This window comes from Pangasianodon hypophthalmus, chromosome 7, assembly GCF_027358585.1.
Source record: "Pangasianodon hypophthalmus isolate fPanHyp1 chromosome 7, fPanHyp1.pri, whole genome shotgun sequence".
Classification (NCBI taxonomy): Eukaryota; Metazoa; Chordata; class Actinopteri; order Siluriformes; family Pangasiidae; genus Pangasianodon; species Pangasianodon hypophthalmus.
This window is the reverse complement of record NC_069716.1, coordinates 15,693,751-15,715,667: the sequence shown is the minus strand read 5'-3', so window position 1 is coordinate 15,715,667 and position 21,917 is coordinate 15,693,751. Positions and strand designations below refer to the sequence as shown.

The 21,917-nt window shown below is 41.0% G+C and overlaps 1 protein-coding gene across 4 annotated transcripts; it reads right to left on the bottom strand.

The window, feature by feature from the left end:
• Window positions 1–73: 73 nt before the first annotated feature.
• tmem255a (transmembrane protein 255A) lies at window positions 74–19,268 on the bottom strand. Of its 4 annotated transcripts, XM_026917838.3 has the most exons (10): window positions 19,016–19,266; window positions 18,023–18,165; window positions 17,524–17,586; window positions 16,266–16,355; window positions 16,098–16,163; window positions 15,866–15,954; window positions 15,618–15,689; window positions 15,002–15,164; window positions 5,214–5,354; window positions 74–963 (listed from the first exon to the last, which is right to left on the bottom strand). In XM_026917838.3, exons 1-10 carry the CDS (start codon window positions 19,068–19,070, stop codon window positions 820–822), a joined length of 1,026 nt encoding a protein of 341 aa, XP_026773639.3. In that variant the 5' UTR covers window positions 19,071–19,266; the 3' UTR covers window positions 74–819. The 4 variants fall into 4 exon arrangements, with proteins under 4 accessions (XP_026773639.3, XP_026773640.3, XP_026773641.3 ...); XM_026917839.3 differs by lacking the exon at window positions 17,524–17,586; XM_026917840.3 differs by lacking the exon at window positions 15,618–15,689 and having other exon boundaries at window positions 19,016–19,265.
• Between the last annotated feature and the right edge of the window lie 2,649 nt (window positions 19,269–21,917).

Below are 21,917 nucleotides of genomic sequence, written 5' to 3'. Positions count from 1 at the left end.
ACAAACCTGAGACACTTGTCAGAGGTGATATAAAGATCTATCTGCATGTCCCAGTTACAAGTTGTTTCCTCTGTTTAGTCATTGTAATAGGATTATTCGCAAATCAGGAAAAGGATATTTACACTGAAGGTGATTGAACATAACATGATTGTTTGCACAATTCATATTATTTGTACCTGGTTGAGGTGTTGAATAAATGACCATGTTTTACTTGTTGCATCCTGCTTAGACAGAATATTAAAAGTATGCTTTGGGCTCCACAAGCTTATTTTTAGCTGCCCGAACTGACAAGGATTATATAGCTTGATGTTTTACAGTTATATTCAGGTACAATAAAGTGCAAATGAACAAGACAATACATACATACAAGACTCCTCGTTCCTCTTTGGCTGAGGTGAGACAAAAACAGCACACTCTGTGCCACTTTAGAAACATTCACTTAATACAGTGAAAGAGATGCATGGTGGCAGAGTCACTGTGTCCAAACAGCTCACAGACAAGACTCATGACAGGAGCATAATGACACTTTTAAGGCATATTTGTGAACAGTCTTGATGTAAGTTATAGCATGGAGTCGTGAGGCTGCCTAGTGTTCCTAAACTGGACAACTGCAGAAATCTCACTGTAGATCTCTGTAGAGTTGAACATCCTGGTTCTGTACTGCAGCTGCGATCTGCTTCCATTCAGCAGACATCACATCATAGCAGGACCGCCTGTGCAGTGACCCTCCACAGCAGCAGGAACTGTTTTTATGGTATGTATGCCCATTTACCCTTCAACCCCTAGGGCATATTTTCAATGCTACCTTTGTAGTGTCCCTTAAGGACTGTACGGTGGGGGTTTATCATCAGGTGGATAATAAGGAGGAGAATAGCGTGGAGGGATCATAGTGGGCCACATGTGACTGGCTCCAGACTGCGAGTCATCTGATAGGCCAGAAGAGTCAGGGAACATGTTGGAGACCTGAAATGACAAAGATTATTCGTGTACTTTCTTTATTTTATTCATTGGTATACAGTGATTTAGCATTGAAGGGTACTGAAGAACAGTGTTGCTGTGGAATGTAAATGCCAATATGGGTAACACTCAGTTATTCCCCAATGATAGACTCAGGTGAAACTAAGAGATCAAATGGAAATTATGTTGGCTGCACTATCTGAATTGTAGGAATCTACAGAACCTCTATATTGCCTTATGGTTCTGAAAGTACAAGATTTCTATCAGCTGCATACATGTGTACAGATGTGAGGACAATAAACTTGACTTGAAGTATTATTTCCAATGGTCTCACTAAAACAGGACTAGGTATGCCTAGCTTAGCTGGACTGTGATACAGCAATCAGACATTCAAGATGTCTTCACATCACTATAGCAGCCAACTTAACGGAAATGGATTTGATGCTTTAGATCCCACCACCATAACAAGCTGTTTGTAATGGCTGCAGGGAAGAAGCATTTCCTAAGAGCAACTCATAAAATGCATTTTGTGACTATTCCAAGACATTTGCACTGTTCCCAAGCATCATTAAAACTACAGCTGAAATTTGTTGGTGTGTTGTGGTTAAATTAGACAAAAATCAAACTTTTCTGCCATGTACACCATCAGCATGATTGGTGCAAATTGTGCACTGCTGTACCAATGACAGTAGTATGCAGCTCAGAGAACACAGCAGATGCAGGGTAACAGCACACATGAGCTTTCTATTAGGGCTTGGTAATCAGTCAGTATCATAGGCCTTTTGTTCCCCAAAACAAAAACTTTGCAGCTGTACAGCCTGCTTGTTGCTTTCTGCTTTGCGCTACTAATGGCCACACACACACACACACACACTAAGGTCACTGCTTACATAAGATAATTACACAATATACATACTCATATAAGAGAGTTCACATAAACATTCATGGGGCAACAGGGCTCCAGTGTGCTACATTAGTCAGTACCCCTCTAGCTAGTCTGGAGATACCTCTGGGGCTGTTTTAGCTATTTGTCCAGGTGGTCTTCAGAGGTTTGAACTTTCAACAGCAGCTCATGACCATAGATTTTGGTGGGGCACTCCAACATTAATAACGACATAGTCTCAAACAAATGTAAGTCAAAAGGCTATCACACTTGACTTATGCTATAGGCCACTATATAGTGAATTTTTAGAGTAACCCTGTAATAGGCAGTTGAGAATCAACAGAATACAGTCTAGCAGCTCGTTTCGAGTGGTTTTAGACGTACCTTCAACTGTGTCAGAGGTAATAACCAGAGTTGACAGGTTTTAGCAAAATTTCCAGCACAAATACCTCAAAAACTACACAAAATTGAAACTAGCTCAAAAATTGGGGTATTTTCCTCATCCTTTGTGTGGGGAAACAAGTATTTCACATGTATTTTTGATGTACACACATTATCCACTCCATAATCCCCCCTTTCCCTCTCCCAATTTTGCAATATATTTGACAATAGAAAGGGTTCTGTACATCATAGACACATTGAGTGTCATTTATTAAGCTGGATACAAACACATTTATTAGTAAATCATTTATAGGAGCTTTTACACAAGACATTTGGTATTCATGAAAATCCCGTAAGTTTGGAAAAAACATTTGTATCCTACTCATGCTCCTGAGTGTGTGTAAATTTATATCTACGAAGATAAGGTTTACTAATGTAAACCTTGCTTGATTGTCTTCAACTCATGTAAACTGCAATGAGTTACTGCACTTTTATATATGGATTACTCTGTCAAATTGAAATAGCGTATGTATTTCAATTACATACAAACATTTTTATGAAACTTTTGTGAAACACAGTCATTTAATATTAAAGGCATTAACTAAAGAATATTTTTAAAAATCATCAGACTTCCTTTTCCTACCTCACATGCCTTCCTGCATATCCAGCACAGTATCAGGGAGGGCACATTGGCGCATTCTGGCCAACAGTCTCCAACAGTCTCTTACATATATATATGTAAAATTTCATTGTATATATCTATATATAGATACACACACTGATCTGCCATTACATTAAAACCACTGACAGGTGAAGTGAATAACATGGATTATCTCATTACAGTGGCACCTGTCAAGGGGTGGGATATATTAGGCAGCAAGTGAACAGTCACTTCTCGACGTTGCTGTGTTGGAAACAGGAAAAATGGGCAATGCGTAAGGATCTGAGCGACTTTGACAAGGGCCAAATTGTAATGGCTAGATGACTAGGTCAGAGCATCTCCAAAACGGCAGGTCTTGCAGGGTGTTCTCAGTGTGCAGTGGTTAGTACCTATGAAAAGTGGTCCAAGGAAGGACAACTGGTGAACCAGCGACAGGGTCATGGGCGCCCAAGGCTCACTGATGCGCGTACGGAGCAATGGCTAGCCTATCTGGTCCGATCCCACAGAAGAGCTACTGTAGCACAAATTGCTGAAAAAATTAATGCTGACTATGATGGAAAGGTGTCAGAACACACAGTGCGTCGCAGCTAGCTGCATGTGGAGCTGAGTAGCTGCGGACTGGTCAAAGTGCCCATGCTGACCCCTGTCCTCCGCTGAAAGTACCTACAATGGGCATGTGTGCATCAGAACTGGACCATGGAGCAATGGAAGAAGGTGGCCTGTTCTGATAAAACATTTTCTTTTACATCATGTGGATGGCCAGGTGCGTGTGCGTCACTTACATGGAGAAGAGATGGCACCAGGATGCACTATGGGAAGAAGGCAAGCTGGCGGAGGCAGTGTAATGCTCTGGGCAATGTTCTTCTGGGAAATCTTGGGTCCTGGCATTCATGTGGATGTTACTTTGACACGTACCACCTACCTAAACATTGCTGCAGACCAAGTACACCCCTTCATGGCAATGGTATTCCCTAATGGCAGTGGTCTCTTTCAGCAGGATAATGCACCCCGTCACACTGCAAAAATTGCTCAGGAATGGTTTGAGGAACATGACAGAGTTCAAGGTGTTGACTTGGCCTCCAAATTCCCCAGATCGCAATTTGATCGAGCTTCTGTGGGATGTGCTGGACAAACATGTCCGATCCATGGAGGCCCCACCTCACAACTTACGGGACTTAAAGGATCTGCTGCTAATATGGTGCCAGATACCACAGCACAAGACGTAAGTAAAAATAACTTTCACTTCTACCTCTGATAAAGTCTTTTTTTTGCTGTTTTCTCATTATTTCAGCTGTTTGAGCATTGCCTTTTATGAAGTTTTGTGGGCGTCACTAAATGGAAATCAGCTGTGCTGTGCACGAGCCCATTAATTTATGGGTGATCGGCATTTATCAACATACACACACAAGTACGAAGGAACTCAGCATTTCTGAAATTTTTGTAAAAGCAAATGAAATTTGTAGATTGGTTTAGCTTACGCAAACATTTAGTAACTAGCCCAGTCTGCAAACCCATTCATTAATTGTCCTGTTTGCTCCTCTTCCTCCACTGAAAATGTTCACAGACCAAGCATGGGGCTGGAAAAATCCTGCCCCTATAGATATTAACACTTGCAATACCCATTTTGACCACTAGTTGCAATAATAACTGGTGGAAACCATAGAGTTAAGATGTAGAAAGTGGAGTTGCGCAATTGTTTATTATACAGCTGGTGCCCTCATGGTGTTACCAATATGGAGTCCAAAATAGGAAACAGTAACCTATGCCAGTATGTGTAGAAGATACTGCTGGCACTGTACACACTATGTAAAAATTGCAGTTTTTTGGCCCTGTGTGGTTATATACCAATGACTGTACATATGAGTATACAACAACTTAGAATATTGAATTTTTTGTTTGAACCCCCCCATTTTAGATTCTACAGAACTGTCAACAGCTTCAGGTACACATTGGAAAATCATGCAAGTTCATGAGCCTCGACTGTCATGTCCAAAACTGTCAATTACCTCATTAACCATGCCCTTTTAATTATCATGAAATAATTCGTATAAAATGCATTTATTGTAAAGATAAATATTGGGGGAGATTTCAAGGTCAACTGAACTAGTAAAAAGGACACTATTCCTGAAAATAATTTGTGGAAATGTAACTTAAAATGTAACATTGGCTTGTCACTAACATGGGAATGGGCAGTATAAAAACTGTACTGCGGGGCCTCTAGAGGGGCCGCTAGTAGTTGTTTGCTGGCTGCTGTAAGTACAGTACTTCTTTTAAGTAAACCTGCTCAACAGTGCAGCAAATATCAGATGGTGCAAAGGAAATGCTGATTACCTGGAGGTCGTAGGCAGTATAAGGTGGCAGGCAGGGGGCAGTGTTGTAGAAGGAGTTAGGGGTGGTTGGGGCATGAGTCTCAGGGGCTGCTGGGGTGGCCAGAGAATCTGGTTCACATGTGTCAGGGGCAGGAGATGGCATCTTAAAAAAAATAGATATGATTAGAAACTAAACTTCCATCTGTGGGAACAAATAAACAATAGAGTCCAAAAGAGCCATGACTTGTATCATCAGTAACTGAAAACTAATATAAGATTTTAAATAGCAAAATGCTTTACAGCATTTCTTTTCACACACACACACACACACACACACACACACACACAGAAAAGAAATGCTGTAAAGCAAAGATGCCTTCAAAAATAATGAAACTAAATAAACTTTCCTACATTAAATAAAATTTCCTAAATTAAAAATGTACTATAAAGAGCAATTTTAAAGAAAACATCTCCGTCACAATTCAGTTTTCTAAGGAAATTTGGATGGTAAGTTTTACTCAGCATCTTGGAGAATCTGCCACAGTTCCTCTTGAAACTTTGAATGGTGCACTTGCTTCTGTTTTTGTGCATCCAAAACCCAGCAGCCTTCATTATGTTTTCTGCCTGAAAAGTGGTCTGTTATGTAATATGTTGCTTTCTTTACTGATATGCAAATATTTTTCTGTAACACTGAAATTTTTGTTGGAAAAGTAATGTTTGGAAATATAAAATGTTTTTGTACTGATTCAATAATGCAAAAGTCATAAAATAAACATCTATAAAAAAATTGTAAAAAGAAAAACTAAACCTAAACTTCTGCGCAAAACTGTATATATAAAGAACACATATACTGTATATATAATGTATTCTATAATGTTGAGTGAAAAATATGGGGTGATACTCTGGGGCTGTTCCGAAGACTGATGACATGCATTTTGCTAAGTACCAGGAAATTTTAGCACAAAACCTGGCTGCCTCAGGACATTACGAGGTAGATCAAGATACTGACCCTAAATATATGTCCAAATTAACACAAATGGTTTCAGCAGCACAAAATCAGTGTTTTACAATGAGCATCTTAGTCTCTGAATTTGAAAACCTGTAGTCTCATCAACAGAAAGTATAATGTTGAGTGAAAAACAATATTCAGGATGGTGGAGGGGAATGTTTGGAAAGTTTCACACTTTAATATTATTCTTATTCCCTGACTAGGAAGCAAATTAATGCAAACTAAACTGATGCCCCCATAGAGTCCTAGATCATCTAAGAAGCCACAGCTTAGCAACACTGAGGTACCTTTCCACTTTACCCTTTTCACATCAGACTTCCAAGATATTATTGGTTCGAATTCTCCAATGACAGGCTACTTACATTATATTATCGGTTTATTGTGGCCAGTGTTCGTTTCTATGCTGTCTTCTGGGAAACCACTTTAATAAGCTGATTTGTTTTTTGACCCAACGAAGACAGCGAGAAAGAGCAAGCCTAATTTTTGAACATTCTGACTGATTCTGCCATTCTCCGCAATGAAGCAATACCCAGAAACACCATCAGATACATGCTCTTTAAACAAATGTGTTCTAGCCACTTTTGGGGAGAGGGATCATTTCAGCTAGAGGACATCAGGCTCCACAATACTTTCACCCAGTTTGCTACCATGTACCCAGTCTCCCAGTATGAACAACAGGATAGTATCTATCTATCTATCTATCTATCTATCACACTAAACAGTAATCGCACACACTGTGTATGTATATGAAAATGAACCTGTATACACTACATGCGCAAAAGTTTGTGGACACTTGACCATTGCACCCATATGTGGGCCTCCCCCAAATTCTTGCCACAAGATTGGAAGCACACAACTGTACAGGGTGTCTTTGTATGCTGTAGTATTTCAATTTTCCTTCACTGGAACTAAGGGGCCCAAACATTTTCCAGCATGTCAATGCCCCCGTGTACAAAGCAAGGTCCGTAATGACATGGTTTACCAAGTTTGTAGGAGAAGAAATCAAGTGACCTGCACAGAGCCCTCACGTCAACCTCACTGAATACCTCTGGGATGAACCGGATTGCCGACTGCATTCCAGGCACTCTTGTCTGGCATCAATGCCTGACCTCACTAATGCCTTGGAGGCTGAATGGGAAAATCCCTACAGCCATGTTTCAAAAGCTAGTGGATAGCCTTCCCAGAAGATTGAAGGTTTTTATAACAATGAAGGGAGGACTAAATATGGATTGGGATGTTCAAACAGCACATATGAGTGTTCTGATCAGGTGTCCACAAACTTTTGGTCATTTATATAAAGTGGGTTTGGAAAGTATTCAGACCCCTTCACTTTTTACACACTTTATTGTGTTATAGATTCAATTTACAATGGATTATATTTACTTACTTAATCAGATTAATTAATCAAATTAATATAATATACACTAATAATCTAATGTGGCAAAGGGGGCTTGATTGTTGCCTGTGTGTGATCATGGTGAGTTAACTTATGTGTGCTTTGTTTGTCCTTTCAGGAGAAAAAGAGAACACCATGAACCAGAGAACAAAGAGAACACCATGAACCAGAGAGAGAGGGACAGAGCTGACAGAGGTCACACATAACACACATGGACACCCACACATGTTGGAGTGTGAGCTATGAAAGTGTTGATGAACTTAAGTGAGACAAAAGCCATGAAATATCTGAAATATCTGTTCGGTTTTTCTGTTGAGTGTTGAAAACGCACTGAAAAGCCCTAGTGGGAAAAATAAAGTGAGCCCAAAGCTCTTTCAGAGTCTGTCTGTCTCTCGAGTACCCACCTTCACACACACTCAGTTCTACAGTGGTGCTGAAAACCAGGAGGAGGTGCCAGACTGCTCTGCTTAGCAAGGTCATTAAGTCCCTTGTCAGTCCAACATCAGACCCTCATTGACCTGCACCATGAACAACAGCAGCAATTCAAGAACCGAGAGGTGCTCCAGAAGCTGCTGCAACCAGCCACACCTTCAGCTGCAGTGTTCCAATTGGAGCTGCAGTGCTCCATCCATAGCCACTCCATGGATTATCCACAGGCCTTCATGGAGCTCTTTGAGCATGCGGCAGCTGCATGGGGATGGCCAGAGAAAGAGTGGTCCCAATGCTTTCTCCCGTTGTTGGTGGGGGAAGCCCAGCTCAGTGCACAGCAGCTGCCATCACATGTGCAGCTGGAGTACCAGACCGTGAGGAAGGCAGTGCTGCAACGGGTCAGCCAGACTCCAGAGGAACATCAACGAAGCTTCCAGGTCCTGAAACTCCCTGAGGTTGGCCGCCCACTCGTCTTTGTGCAGCAGCTCAAGGACTTCTGTTGGTGGTGGATGCTGGCTGAGAAGCAGGATGCTGAGGGAATTCTCAATCTGGTGGTACTGGAGCAGTTAAACACACGGCTCCTGGCAGGAACAGTGGAGTGGATCCAGTGCAACAGACTGGTGTCCCTGGATGAAGCCATACAGCTAGCAGAGGATCACCTGGTGGCATCCGTGGCAGCTGGTGGCTCTCCTTTTTCTCACTCTTTTTCTCTTTCCTCCTCCTCTCCCTATTCCCACTCCATTTCCTGCTCCTCATGACTAAAGTGCCAGGATCCTGAAAGTGGCCCCCCAAACACAGTTTTCACCCTGCTTTTCCTCCCAGCTGCCTCTCTCTCCACACAGGTAGAATCTTCCGTGCCCACAAGGACTGGGGCAAAGCCCGGGCAGGTTTGCTGGTTTGGCACAGAAGCCAGGCATTTCCAGGACCAGCATTCTCTCATGGAAGAGGGAACACTGATCCCTGACAGAGGCCTCCTCTGATCGTGCAGGAACATACTGCATGTACACATCAAGCCTTGGTGGACTTGGAGTGTAACCAAACCACCATCCATCAAAGCCTGATTCAATGAGGGGCACTGGGAGATGCATGATTGGTGAAGGTGAGGCGTGTGCATAGGGATCTTCACAATTATTCGCTGGTGCCAGTCATCTGGCATTAAATTCTGGAGGCAAAAGCATAGAGGCAGCAGTTAGTCCTCATCTCACCCATCCACTATTTCTTGGGACAAATTGGCCAGAGTTTCAGGTATTAGTACAAGAACTGTTTGTGGATGGGTCCTGCAGGAGTGAGGCACGATGTGGAATGTGCACAGTGTTAGCTGGGGAGGCAGTACCAGGGCCATCGACATCAGCTCTGTGTAAGGGGATGGAGTATCGGGAGGGAGGGAGATTCTGCCCCTCCACCCTTTGCAGGGATTCCCCTTTGGGATTTCCCTTCAGAGCAGTTGCGTGATGAGACCCTGAGGCACACCATTGACCAGCTGAAGTAACTGATGGTCAACAAGGTCAGCCTAATGTTGTGCTATCCCACCTGTATTTTTCAGTTATTAAGGATATGTTATGCCAAGTGACACAGGACAGTCAAACCAAGGAAGAGATGACCCAATTGTTGATACCAAAGAGCTGTAGGGAAATGCTATTCCATGCTGCTCATCATAATCCCATGGCTGGGCATTTGGGGCAGGATAAAACACTAAGCCATGTCTATTGTCTAGGCATTCGCGGCAATGTTTGCAGGTGGTGTGTGGCATGTCGTGAATGTCAGCTGGTGAATCTGCCAGCCACTCCAAATGAGCCATTGTGCCCTCTTTCATTGATTGAGGTCCCCTTTGAAAGAACTGGAACAGACCTCATTGGGCCATTGTTTTAGTGGACTACACAATGCAATACTCAGAAGCAGTGGCTCTGGGTATATTTCGAATGAAATAATGAGACGCATACATATTCAATCGCGTCTGTTTCCGTTTATTTGGGATCACAGGGTTTCGATAAACAACGACCATTAGGGCTTTTAGTCCAAAAGTGCGCACATTTGGAGAAATGTTCATGGATTCCCACATGTTTACTTCACATTTCTTTAGATAGAATCATCATTTCTATACATGTTCCATTAAATCATGCGATCTGATGAGCATGAAGTGTCGTATAACGCTCTCCCTCTATTTATCTAGATACCGGGATAGATGACTATGACTCAGACAGATGAGTCGCTACAGGCCAAGGATACCTTGGTTATGTGCATAGTCAGAAGGATTCATGATTAGCAATCTTTTTATTTTGCAATTGTGTCAAACGTCAACTGTGAGAGAGACTTCTCCACAATGAACAGGGTAAGGTCAGAGGGCATGGCAGTATGACTGAAGTTGCAGAGATGTGTGCCAAACATTTAACCCCATTGCATTTACATGATAAACCGCATATTCGTCTTAACTAAAAGAAAAGTACAAACAATGTGCTCCAAATGCACCTTCTATTTTCATTCATTTGGCTAAATGTAGTAACTGTAATTGTAGCAGACCTTCGTTACAGGCTGCAAGGAAAGCACCTGGATGCTTGCCTGAGGATCTCCATCAATGTGCCGAGCCCAGAGGAATTCAACTACAAAAAGGCATTAGAACTGTTTTTCTCAAAGCCCAGGAAAATTAAATGTCCAAATTCAGAGTGCAAAGTTTGCCAATAGGGTTGTAGGCAGAGTTGATCAATACCATTTTTTTAGAATCTAAAAAAATACCAGTTCAACACAGGTAACCACTTTTGCTCCATTTCACTGATGGCTCAAATGTATGCTCTAGTCAATTTTGTGTTTTGACCACTTGTGAACCATGTTAAACTCTGTCTCGTTTACCATGCTTTGTGGGTGTGAATTTTTTGCCGTGTTGTCACCATTCATATTTATACAACCAGTGTGTTTATGATTAAAGTACTACTAAAGCACAAAATTGTTTACAAGAGCACAAAGTTCTTCATAGATCTAGCTTCTTAATTTTGCTCTCAAAGTGCACCAGATTGATACATTTAACTTTAAATGTACAAAATTTTCTTACAGGGGAGCATGCCCCCGGACCCCCTAGAGGGTCAGAGGTCCACCCATCACAGTCTCACAAAATCCTTTGGGAAAGACCGAATCAATTCACACCAGTGTTTATCATCTGCAAACAGTTGAGCTGGTCAAACAATTTAATCAAATACTTAAAAAAAAAGATTTCTAAGTTTACTCACAATGACACTCAGAATTGTGATAAGTGGCTTGAACCCCTGTTATTTGCAGTACAAGAGGTCCCACAAGCCTCTGTGGGGTTCTCCCTATTTGAATTATTGTATGGGCACAAGCCCCGTGGCATCTTACACATCATTAGGGAAAACTGAGAGGAGGAACCTTCTAACAGCAAAAAAGAAATTCATTACGTTCTGGACCTGAGACCAAAACTCCACACCTTGTGTCACCTAACACAGGAGAAAGGTGGTCTGTATGACAGGTGATCTTAGCTACAGGAATTCACACCAGGAGATAAAGTGCTCATATTACTTCCAAGTCAAGCTCTAAATTTCTCTCAAAGGACCTTTTGAGGTCACACGGTGTGTTGGGGAAGTCGACAATGAGCAATGGATAGGCAAATGGATAGAGACGATGCGCTAAAAATATACCACCCCAACCTCCTTAAACCATGGACAGAGGTGGTTCCTGTAGCTCTGGCGATGGTGATTCTGGAGAGAGGAGCTGGGACCGGAGGTGCCCTTAAAAAGCTCAGCTCATTCCACCCTGGTCCCTTGTGGAGAACATCTCTTGCTGTCCCAGAGAGCACAGGTTGCCGTGTTGCAAAGGGAATTTTCTGATGTGTTTTCGCCTCTATGCAGTTGCATAAATCTCATAGAGAACCACATCGAGATTCCTCCAGGCATGGTTGGATGCAGCCACCCCTATTGTTTACCCAAACACGATAAAAAGGTAGTTCAGGAAGAACTCAAGTAATCAAGGAGTCCCACAGTGATTGGAGCAGCCCTGTGGTTTTTGTGCCCAAGGCTAACGGGTGAGTCCGGTTCTGTGTGGACTTCAGAAAAGTCAACGCGGTATCTAAATTTGACGCATTCCCAATGCCATGCATTGATGAACTGCTTGATTGGTTAGGCATGACTTGCTTTGACTCCAATATCCCAAGAAAAAAAAGGCTTTTTCTACTCTGTTTGGGTTACAGCAATATGTTGCCCTTCTGTTTCTTTTTTTGGAGCCCCAGCGATGTTTCACCATCTCATGGACAGAATACTCTGCCCACACAATGCATATGCCGGTGCCTATTAAGAGGACATAATCATTTATAATGATTAGCAGCAGCATTTACAACATCTGAGAGCTGTCCTGAGATCCTTGAGATGGGTGGGACTCACAGCAAACGCAAAGAAGTGTGCAATTGTGCGGGTGGAAGTATGGTATCTGAACTTCCAATTGGCCCATGGGCATGTGCGTCTCTAAATTGATAAGACAGCAGCGATTGCAGCCTGCCCCAGACCCAAGACCAAAAAGGGGGAAAAGCAGTGGGTGTGGCTGCTATTATCGGTTTGTACCTAATTTTTCAGGTGTCACCAGCCTGCTGACTGACCTCACTAAAGAGGGACCAGACAGAGCCACACAAGCTGGCTTTTTGCCAGGTAAAAATGGTTTTGTGTGGGGTCCACTGTTGCATTCTTCTGACTTTTCTCTCCCATTTATTTTGCAGGCTGATGCATCGGACAGAATGCTGGGGGCTGTTTTGTCCCAGATGGTGGAGGGGGGGGAACACCCCATGCTGTACATCAGCTGAAAGCTCTCTGTGACAGAGCGTAAGTAGAGCATGATAGAGAAGGACTGTCTGGCCATCAAGTGGGTGGTCCTCATCATCTGATACTACCTACTGGGGCACCCCTTTAATCAATGGCTTCACCACAGGAAGGATGCCAACGCGTGGATCACTGATTGGAATCTGGCACTGCAGCCATTCAAGTTTGAGGTGGTCTACAGGCCAGGGGCGCAGACAGTAGTTGCGGATTATGTCTCCCTCCAGGGTGGAGGGATTCAGCTGCAAGCCTGAAGGCTCCGTGGCCTGAGTCAAGCAGTGGGGGTATGTGGCAGTGGGGACGTGGTCAACTGTCAGCAGCGGATGAAGGGGAGGTGGGTTGAACTAGCAGGTAACGCGTGATGATTCTCATCCAGGTGTGATCACGCAGAGTTGACATATGTGTGTTTTGTTTGTTCTCTCAGAAAAAAAAAGAATGCTGTGAACCAGAGTGGCAGGGACAGAGTTGAAAGATATATATAACACATAACACACACGCATACCCATACATGCCGGAGTGTGAGCTTGGAAAGTGCTGATGGACTCAAGCGAGGCAGAAGTCCTGAAATATTGGACAGTGTTTTATTTAGTTTTTACTGTTTAGTGCTGGGAGTGTGCTGAAAAGCGCTAGTGGGAAAAATAAAGCGAGCCCTAAGCTCTAATAAAAGTCTGCCTGTCTCCCAAGTCCTCCTTCCCACCCCCCTTCACACACACCGGGTCCTACACATGCACTAACCCATGATGACATAGCATAAACAATTTTGTAAATTTATTTTAAAAAAATCAAAAACTGAAATCTCTCATTTCACTTTGCTTCTAAAAAAAGTATTCAGACCAGTATTTTGTAAAAGCACGTTTGGCAGCAAGTGCAACTTTGGGTCTTCTTGGGTAAGCCTCTACAACTTTGCACACCTGGATTTGGGCAGCTTCTCCCATTCTTTATGGCAGATCCCCTCAAGCTCCATCAGACTGGAAGGGGAGTGTCTGTGAATTGCCATCTTCGGGTCTCTCCACAGATGTTCTATGAGGTTCAAGTCTGGGCTTTGGCTGGGCTACTCAAGGACAATCAGAGACTTGTCCCAAATCCAGTCCAGCATTGTATTGACTGTATGCTTCAGGTCATTGTCATACTTAATGGTGAACCTTTACCCCAGTCTGAGGTCATGTGCACTGTGGAGCAGGTTTTCTTTTTCCTAATGCTCATGGAGTCCTTTAACTGCCTGCCATATGTCTTTTATTCAGGAGTAGTTTCCATCTAGGCACTCTAACATAAAGGCCTGATTGAGTGTTTCAGCGGTGGTTGTCCTCCTAGCAGGTTCTCACATCTCTGCAGAGTGATGATTGGGTTCTTGGTCACCTCTCTCACAAAGACGCTTAGCAGTTACTTAGTTTGGCCGGATATCCAGCTCTAGGAAGGATTCTGGTGGTTCCATACTTCTTCTGTTTTGCAATGATGAAGCCCACTATGCTCCTGAGAACATTTGAAGCTTTAGAACTGGTTTTATATCCTTGCCTAGATCTATGTCTCAACACAATTTGATTGCAAAGGTCTACAAAGAGTTCCTTGGACCTCATGGTTTGGTATTTGGACTAACAAGCACTGTGAATTGTGGGACCATATGCACACAGGTGTTTGCCTTTCTAAATCATGTCCAATCAGTTCAATTTGCCACAGGTGGACTACAGTCAAGCTCTGAGCACCTGAGGTCAGTTTTGAGAGTCTGAATACTTATTTAAATCATAGATTTACTTTTTGATTTCGTCATTATGGATTATTGTGTTTAGATTAATAGCCAAAAAAGTAAATTTAATCCTTTTTTCTTTATACATTAAAATGCTTAAAAAGGGAAGGGTCTGAATACTTTCCAAAGTAATTTTTTCTCCCCTCAAGTAAAATGGGTTTCTATGCATTTTCAGAATGGAATAAATAACAACAGTTCTTGGTCTGGTGTTCCATCCAGGGTGTATTCCCACCTCATGCCCACTGTGCTTGAGATGGGCTCTGGATCCACCACAACACTGACCAGTGGTTAATGAAGAGGAATGAATATATGAATGAATTATTCCCTGGTGGTGGACCATATGTTTGGACCCCTTCACAAGGTTACATATCCAAAGCATATTTAATATTCATAGTTACATAAAGTAGATGCAATATTCAAATTCTACCATGTCCTTGAAGGTTCCGAGCACTGCTGCTGTGATGATGCCCAGGAAGAAGGCAATGATGTTGAGAATGGTGGCAGACCACAACAGGTGGTAAAGGTACACAACGTCTTGGCAACTCTGCACTTCTGTGTACTCGTGGTAGCCTCCTCTGGGGTCGACATTGCTGTCCGAGGGTGCAGACAAAAGCATTTTAGCAAAAGATTCATAAAATGTGTTTGTATCAACAAGACATAATAACATACAGCAACAGAAAAAAGACCTTCATGCAAGAAGAACAATGAAATAAAAAGTCTGCCAGTGCATATCACTTTTAAGAAAAGCATAACATAAATAATATACACAACCCCCAAATTTGGCCTACAAGGTTTTAAAGATTTTATTAAGACCACAAATGATTTACACTTCCATTAGAATACTGTGCAGCTGCTTGTGGAGTTGAGAGATGAGGCCTGGTTTTCACTTCAGAAAGAATCACCAAGAAAAAAAATCTTTTCTCATTTCAAAAATACCATATTTCCACTGGTGCAACCTGTACACAGCCACACCGAGTACTTCAACCACAACAAATCATGGCTTGTCAATGTTGTCGAAGGGACTAAAAATAAAAACAACCTACTTCCAAATCATGGACGATTTCCTAAATTTTTTCAAAACATCTTTATTCTGAAGTCCCAAAAGAGGATGTTCTCTGAAAAATAAGTAAACACAGGCGGTCTTTTCCAACAGCGCTCGAGGCAAAATAAAGCACGCTTAGTGAAAACAAATAGAAACATAAGCAAGATAAAGTAAAGATAGCTGTGTTTCACTTAAGAGCTGCCTTGAGAAACAGGGGATAGGTTGAGAGGGCAAGGGTCTCACACATACTTTCCACAGTTGTAGAGGTCACAGCAGTAGCATGTCTTACTCTTCACACGCAGGTTACATGACACACGTGATGCTGTCTGGCAGTGAACCTAAAAAGAGAAGAAGGAATCTGAATATGTGAATGCTGCATCTCTAACAAGCAGTAAGAACTACAGTCATGTGCAATTACTTAGGTTATTATGAGATATAAATTTATAAGGTTATAAGGCTATAAGGGGAAGAATTAACTCACATCCAAATCAAAGGCTGTTACACTGGAGTAGTATTCACACCGACCAGCATAAACAGGTCGGAGGTCCTATGGGATGACAGTACACCCAACAAAGGCATATAATAATGGGAAAATAGTGTATACAACCCAAAAGTTCCTTTCTGGAATATCAGAAATAGAAGAACTCACTATGTGTCTTGCAGCAAAAACGCCATCCACTATAGCACAACAGAACGAAGCCACCACACCAAAGCTGATGAAGACGATGGAGGCTACCAGCTGCAACACAGACAGGAAGTTACTGTGCAGTGCAGGATCTTTGCAGTGCACAGTCTCGCCATCTACTCGTACTATTCGTTCATTTTCATAGTCACTTTGCCCAAATACTCCTGTTTTATAATCCACCTATGATGCATTTCAGTATTGTTACATAGCAACATCACAGTGTAAGTCAACATTCTCTCTGAATAGAGGATGATCCTGGTGACAACAAACTATTGTTTCTTTTGCACAGATGTATCAACTACTCTGGCTTTTATGTATTTCAATATAACTAATAAAGATTGTGGTGGCATTAGTTGGTGTATCCTCTACCTAGCAGTCATGGGTCATTAAGTGTGAAGCCCTTTGTAGAGGATATGATAAGAGAAAATTTGTTCCCTTCTCTGGTGCCCCCTAGTTGGCTCTGTGCCCAGCTCCCCTTGAATGAGCTCTCCTCTCCCTCCTCAGACTCTGAAACAGGGAGGATTCAATTTCACGTCATCCCATTCTTCCTGCAGTCCATGCAGCTCTGCTGGAGGGAGGGACCTGAACACTCCCAATGACATACCACATTCTACAACTGACAGCTCCATGGAGCCAGACTAAGCACAAACATTGCATTGAAAAGCACTGCAGGACAATTCTACAAACTATATTTTTCAAAAATGTAAATGTAATTTTAGTGAGCTGCTTACCCCCTTTAGCAGCTCCAACTTCTCACAAACAATCCTATTTATACAGCTATGTCTGCGCATTGCATTGTGCCCATTTATCATTTGCTCCTGGCAGTCCATGATGCCAATTTCCTATTTCTTCAGCTCTGCAGTTTTTTTTTCCCATACATTCCTGCCTGGACTCCCATCCTGCTCCTCTTACACAGAGCTATTTCTGGGTGCATCTCACCAGAGTCCCTGGAACATATTCTAATATTCAAACTGTTGAACTGAACTTTTCCTCTGTTATAACAGCACAAGTAAAAACATGAAGACATTGTTCAAAAACTTGCATGTTTCACTGCACCATAATGGAGGAAATGTGGATCTTCTCATACAGGAGCAATGCTGTGTCATTGTCATGGTGCAATAAAATTTGTATGACACAGAGCAAAAAAAAAAAAAAAAACAACAAAAAAAACACAAAACAGAGAAATTGATATGAAGAAAGAATGTAATGGAAAACCTCTTACCATCTGCCTCTTATTCTCTATTAAATGAGCCCCAATGATTCCGAGAAAGGAGCCGAAACCAAGCTAAAAATAACAGGATAGATGCTGTTACTGGTTTTATCACTTGAGTCAGAGATGTATCAGCTTTATATAATCTCACTCATTTATATTTCACACAGTGTCTATTCACGTTTTTCAACTTTTGTTGTCTTCTCAGCTTTCCTGGAGGGTTTGAGGTTGCAAAATCAAGTGCCATTACATTCCAGTCATACCAATTAAATGCTTAAGTAGCTCATTACATACTGATCTGTACTTAAACAAGTATGAAGGTACTTCACCTTATTAAACGTGCTACGGTTAGTTTATATAGATGGAGTTCCTCTCTCTGAGATATACACAACAGAACTCTGGGGACTAATCCTTCTTAGACATCAACATTAAGTAATGATAATTGATATTTATTTATTAGTTCTCTTAATCCTGTAAGATGATTTCAAATACATATAACATGAGTACATACAATGACTCCAGGATAGTAGCCTCCAACCGTGATGTTCTGTGTCCTTGTGGTGGCGGCCAAGCCGAAGACTAGAATAAGTATAGACACTACAAACAACATTGCAGTCACAGTGATGGACTTTCTCTTCCTCCTCTTGAAAGACCCTATAAAGATGATAAGTAGGTCAATGGCATGAAAATGTGAGCTTATCTGAGGGCATATGCTGGTTAAGCTTTATCAGATTAGACTTTTTTTTTTTTCAAGAGTCTATAACTGAACTCAATGCAATCATTTATACACATCTGTGAAATGCTTTAGTGCGTTTTCATTGTCTCAAATACCACTACTGTCATCAGCCATGCTGATAACTAAAAGCCATATTGATCTTGGAAGCCATTTTGTTTGCATGGTTATCAATTATAAATGGCATAATGAATAATGACTTTTTTATTTTATTGTTTACAAGATAAAAAAAAAAGTAAACAAAGCATCCAGAGCTTCAAACATGGTCTTCCTGGTTACTGACCTCAGGCTCGAGAATCTATATGAAGTTCAGTGAATTTGAAAACACCTCGACTCTTTTTGGTTATAGCAGATCAAGTTGCTTTAAATGCAAAGTGTAGAGTTAAAACGCAGACTGCAAGTAGGATTTCATTTGTCAGCAATTTAGCCACCATTAACATCCACCGCCACACCTACAAGGTTAAAAATGTACTTAACTGATCACATCAAATAAGAAAGAACACTAGTGTAGACCAATACAATATATCTTCTCTATATACCGTTACTGTTAGGACTGTAAGGTAAATCGTGAAGCTTGCATGGGAAGATGTTATTCCTGTACCGTAAATCAAACAATGCACGATTTATAAGCGAGGTCATCGGTAACGTTAATATTAATTCACACACGCAAATGGTGTAGAGTACATTTCTTCGACTACAATAACCGAAAATAAGGTTATATTCGCACAAAAGCCAAGCCGTCCAGCTGAACGGCATTGACCTTGCACGTACCCATAGCATCGGACATTGGGATCCCAGCAGCTTGCGCATTCACTCCCGCTGGCATTTTGGAGGATCTCTAGCATGAACTGCAGTTATGTTTTAGGACTAAAAATGAAACGTCTTAGTGAGACGATTATTTTTTCGCTCGAACTTAACGAATGGGAAGGCTTGGCTTGCCGCGGCATTCTCTGACAGCGGGCGCGACGCCTGAGCTGTCACAGTACTCCGGTTAGCGTAACCGTCCGTCTCACTCACCGCCGTCCTCGTGTTTTGGTCCAAAAACGCAGCCTCTGCGCATGCGCTCTGGGCGCCCTCCACACGCGCGAGCGTGTCTCTGACAGAAATCTCAGGACCAGGGCATGTAGAGTAGAGAGCTATTTCACTGGTTTCACTTTCTATAAAGAGTTTGCTCGAGGCTGACAGCAACTGGAGTCTAAATAGAAGTCTAGATTTCAGTCATCTGAGTAATTCTCTTACTGAGAATAATAAAATCTAAAATTATAAAATATTCTGAGACATGTTATGGATGAGGTTGAGGTTGACGCATAGTTTACCAATATATCTTTTCTTTTTTTCTGTTTACGCTTGTTAAGGATAAGGACTAAAGACTATAATTTAGCAATAAATCAATAAGTAGATAGATAGATAGATAGACAGATAGATAGACAGATAGATAGACAGATAGATAGATAGATAGATAGATAGATAGATAGATAGATAGATAGATAAGCTCATTAAGACACAATACCTCAAAACATTTTGTTCATAATCCAAAAAGCAGCTTCTGTTTGTTTGTTCTTAGCTAAAAAACAAACAAACAAACAAAAAAAAAACAATTGTAAAGTATAAACCAAGTCGCTGAAACATGACTGTGTGTGATTTGTGACTAAAAATAAAAGGGTTCTCAGACTTTTTGCAGACAGGAACCTCTTTAACTGTAAAAAGAAATCTACCCAATAAAGAGCACAGATTGATTTTATGAACATGATTCAACTCTTCAGTTAGTATGTACGTGATTTAAGCATTAAATGTGTACAATATTTTGCCTATATATATAGTAGCTATGGACCTTTTTAATTTTTAAACTTTTCACTCACAGAACACATTTTTATTAAAATTGTCATTGGATTCAAGTTGACATTGAGTTTTGAGTTGTGGATTAAAATCAAGTGTTCAGTTGAATATAGTAATATCTACAAAAATCTATTTTAACCATTTTTGTTGGGGTCACAGAGAACCAAACGTTCCCGCCGTAAATTTTATTATTATGTGGATGTACAGTATATATGTGGTAGAAAATTATCACTCAGTTTATTTTGCCACCAATAATTATTTATAAGGTTAAAAGCCTAAAAGGTTTTAACAGAACCAAAATGGGTATTTTGTTTTGGCCCATTTAACTTCTTACTGTGACTTTTACTTTCAAAAGTGTACTTACACATGGCTTGATAATATCCAGTAATAAAGTGTTTTTTCTCACTCATAGTGAATTTTAAATGTTACATTTATAATTATTCTTGTTCTTCTTATATACAAGCAACCTTGTACAGTAGAGAATTCTGACTTTTTTAAAGAAACTTTATTTATTTATTTATTTTTTGGTAACAACCAAAACTCTTCTCATAGCAATGCAAAATGTATTAAGTTACTCTTCTCTCCACAGTCTGAGGCTGACCAATGAGCTTGGCCAAAAATCAGTATGATAGACAACCTGATATTAGACAATAGCTGCGTTTATATGCACATCAATATTCCAATATTAATCAGAATTTGGCAATATTCTTACCAAAATATATAATGAATAATGGAAATATATAAAGGAATAATGAAATCCTGCAGGACACATTGACAAACTGTGCAGGATATTCTTACAGGTTTTACAGTGAAGCCTTCAGTACAACAGAAACATGGAGGAAGGTCCAGCACACTTGCTGCAAAAGGAGAAAATCCTGCAGGATTTTATAATTTCTGCAGTACTGCTGCACACCTGCAGAAATAAAATAAAATTCCCAAGTACTTAAGCTATCCTGAGGGACAACTTCTTATTTCCTGTAAATGGGGAAAAAAAGCTGCAGGTTATGTAGTCGACAAAACTAATTAAAAATGGTAGATCTGCTTTGAGTGGGAAAAACACGCTGCTTAAACACTTTGAAGTCTTTTAGTAGATATGTAGGCATGCTCATTTTAGGATAGTGACACACGTTTTAGTCGTGAACGACTCAGTGTTTCAACGAATCGGTTGAGTAAATGATTCAATGAGTCATTCACAACGCACAGAAAGACACTCACTTTTCACACGTACGGGCCAGTAAATGAATCTTTTTCGGGAAAAGATTCGATTCACTGAGATGACGTCACTCTTTAGTACTGTAGTCGCGCAGGTATTCGAATGCGCTAATTCAACGGTCACTAACCGCCGTGTGTCCGTAGAGGTATAGACCCAATTTTATTAAATAATTTCTTTAATAGTTATGGTGTACTAAATTACTGTACTGTTTTATATTTGTAACATAGCGGATAGCGTAACGTTAGCTCGCTTACTAGCAAACACGGCTAATTTTATTATTTATACACAGCGGTTAGCGTAACGTTAGCTCACAAACACGGCTAATTTTATTATTTACAAAATAATTCCTTACCTTTTTTATTGTTTTTTTTTAAGGTGTGAATTGCACTCCGGCTTGGAAACTTTACAGATTGCATCAGTCATTATGCGACATAATTTCAATAAATAAAATAATTCATTTGTGAAAATACTTTGCTTTTGTTGTGAAGTTATTTACCCTGTATATATTCAAGCACTCGCCATGTCCCGCAGAATTTCACATCTATCCTGCACAGTATGTCCTGCAGGAAGTGTGTGTTTTTAAATAAACCTGCAGGACATCATTTCTGGAGGTTATAACTCCTG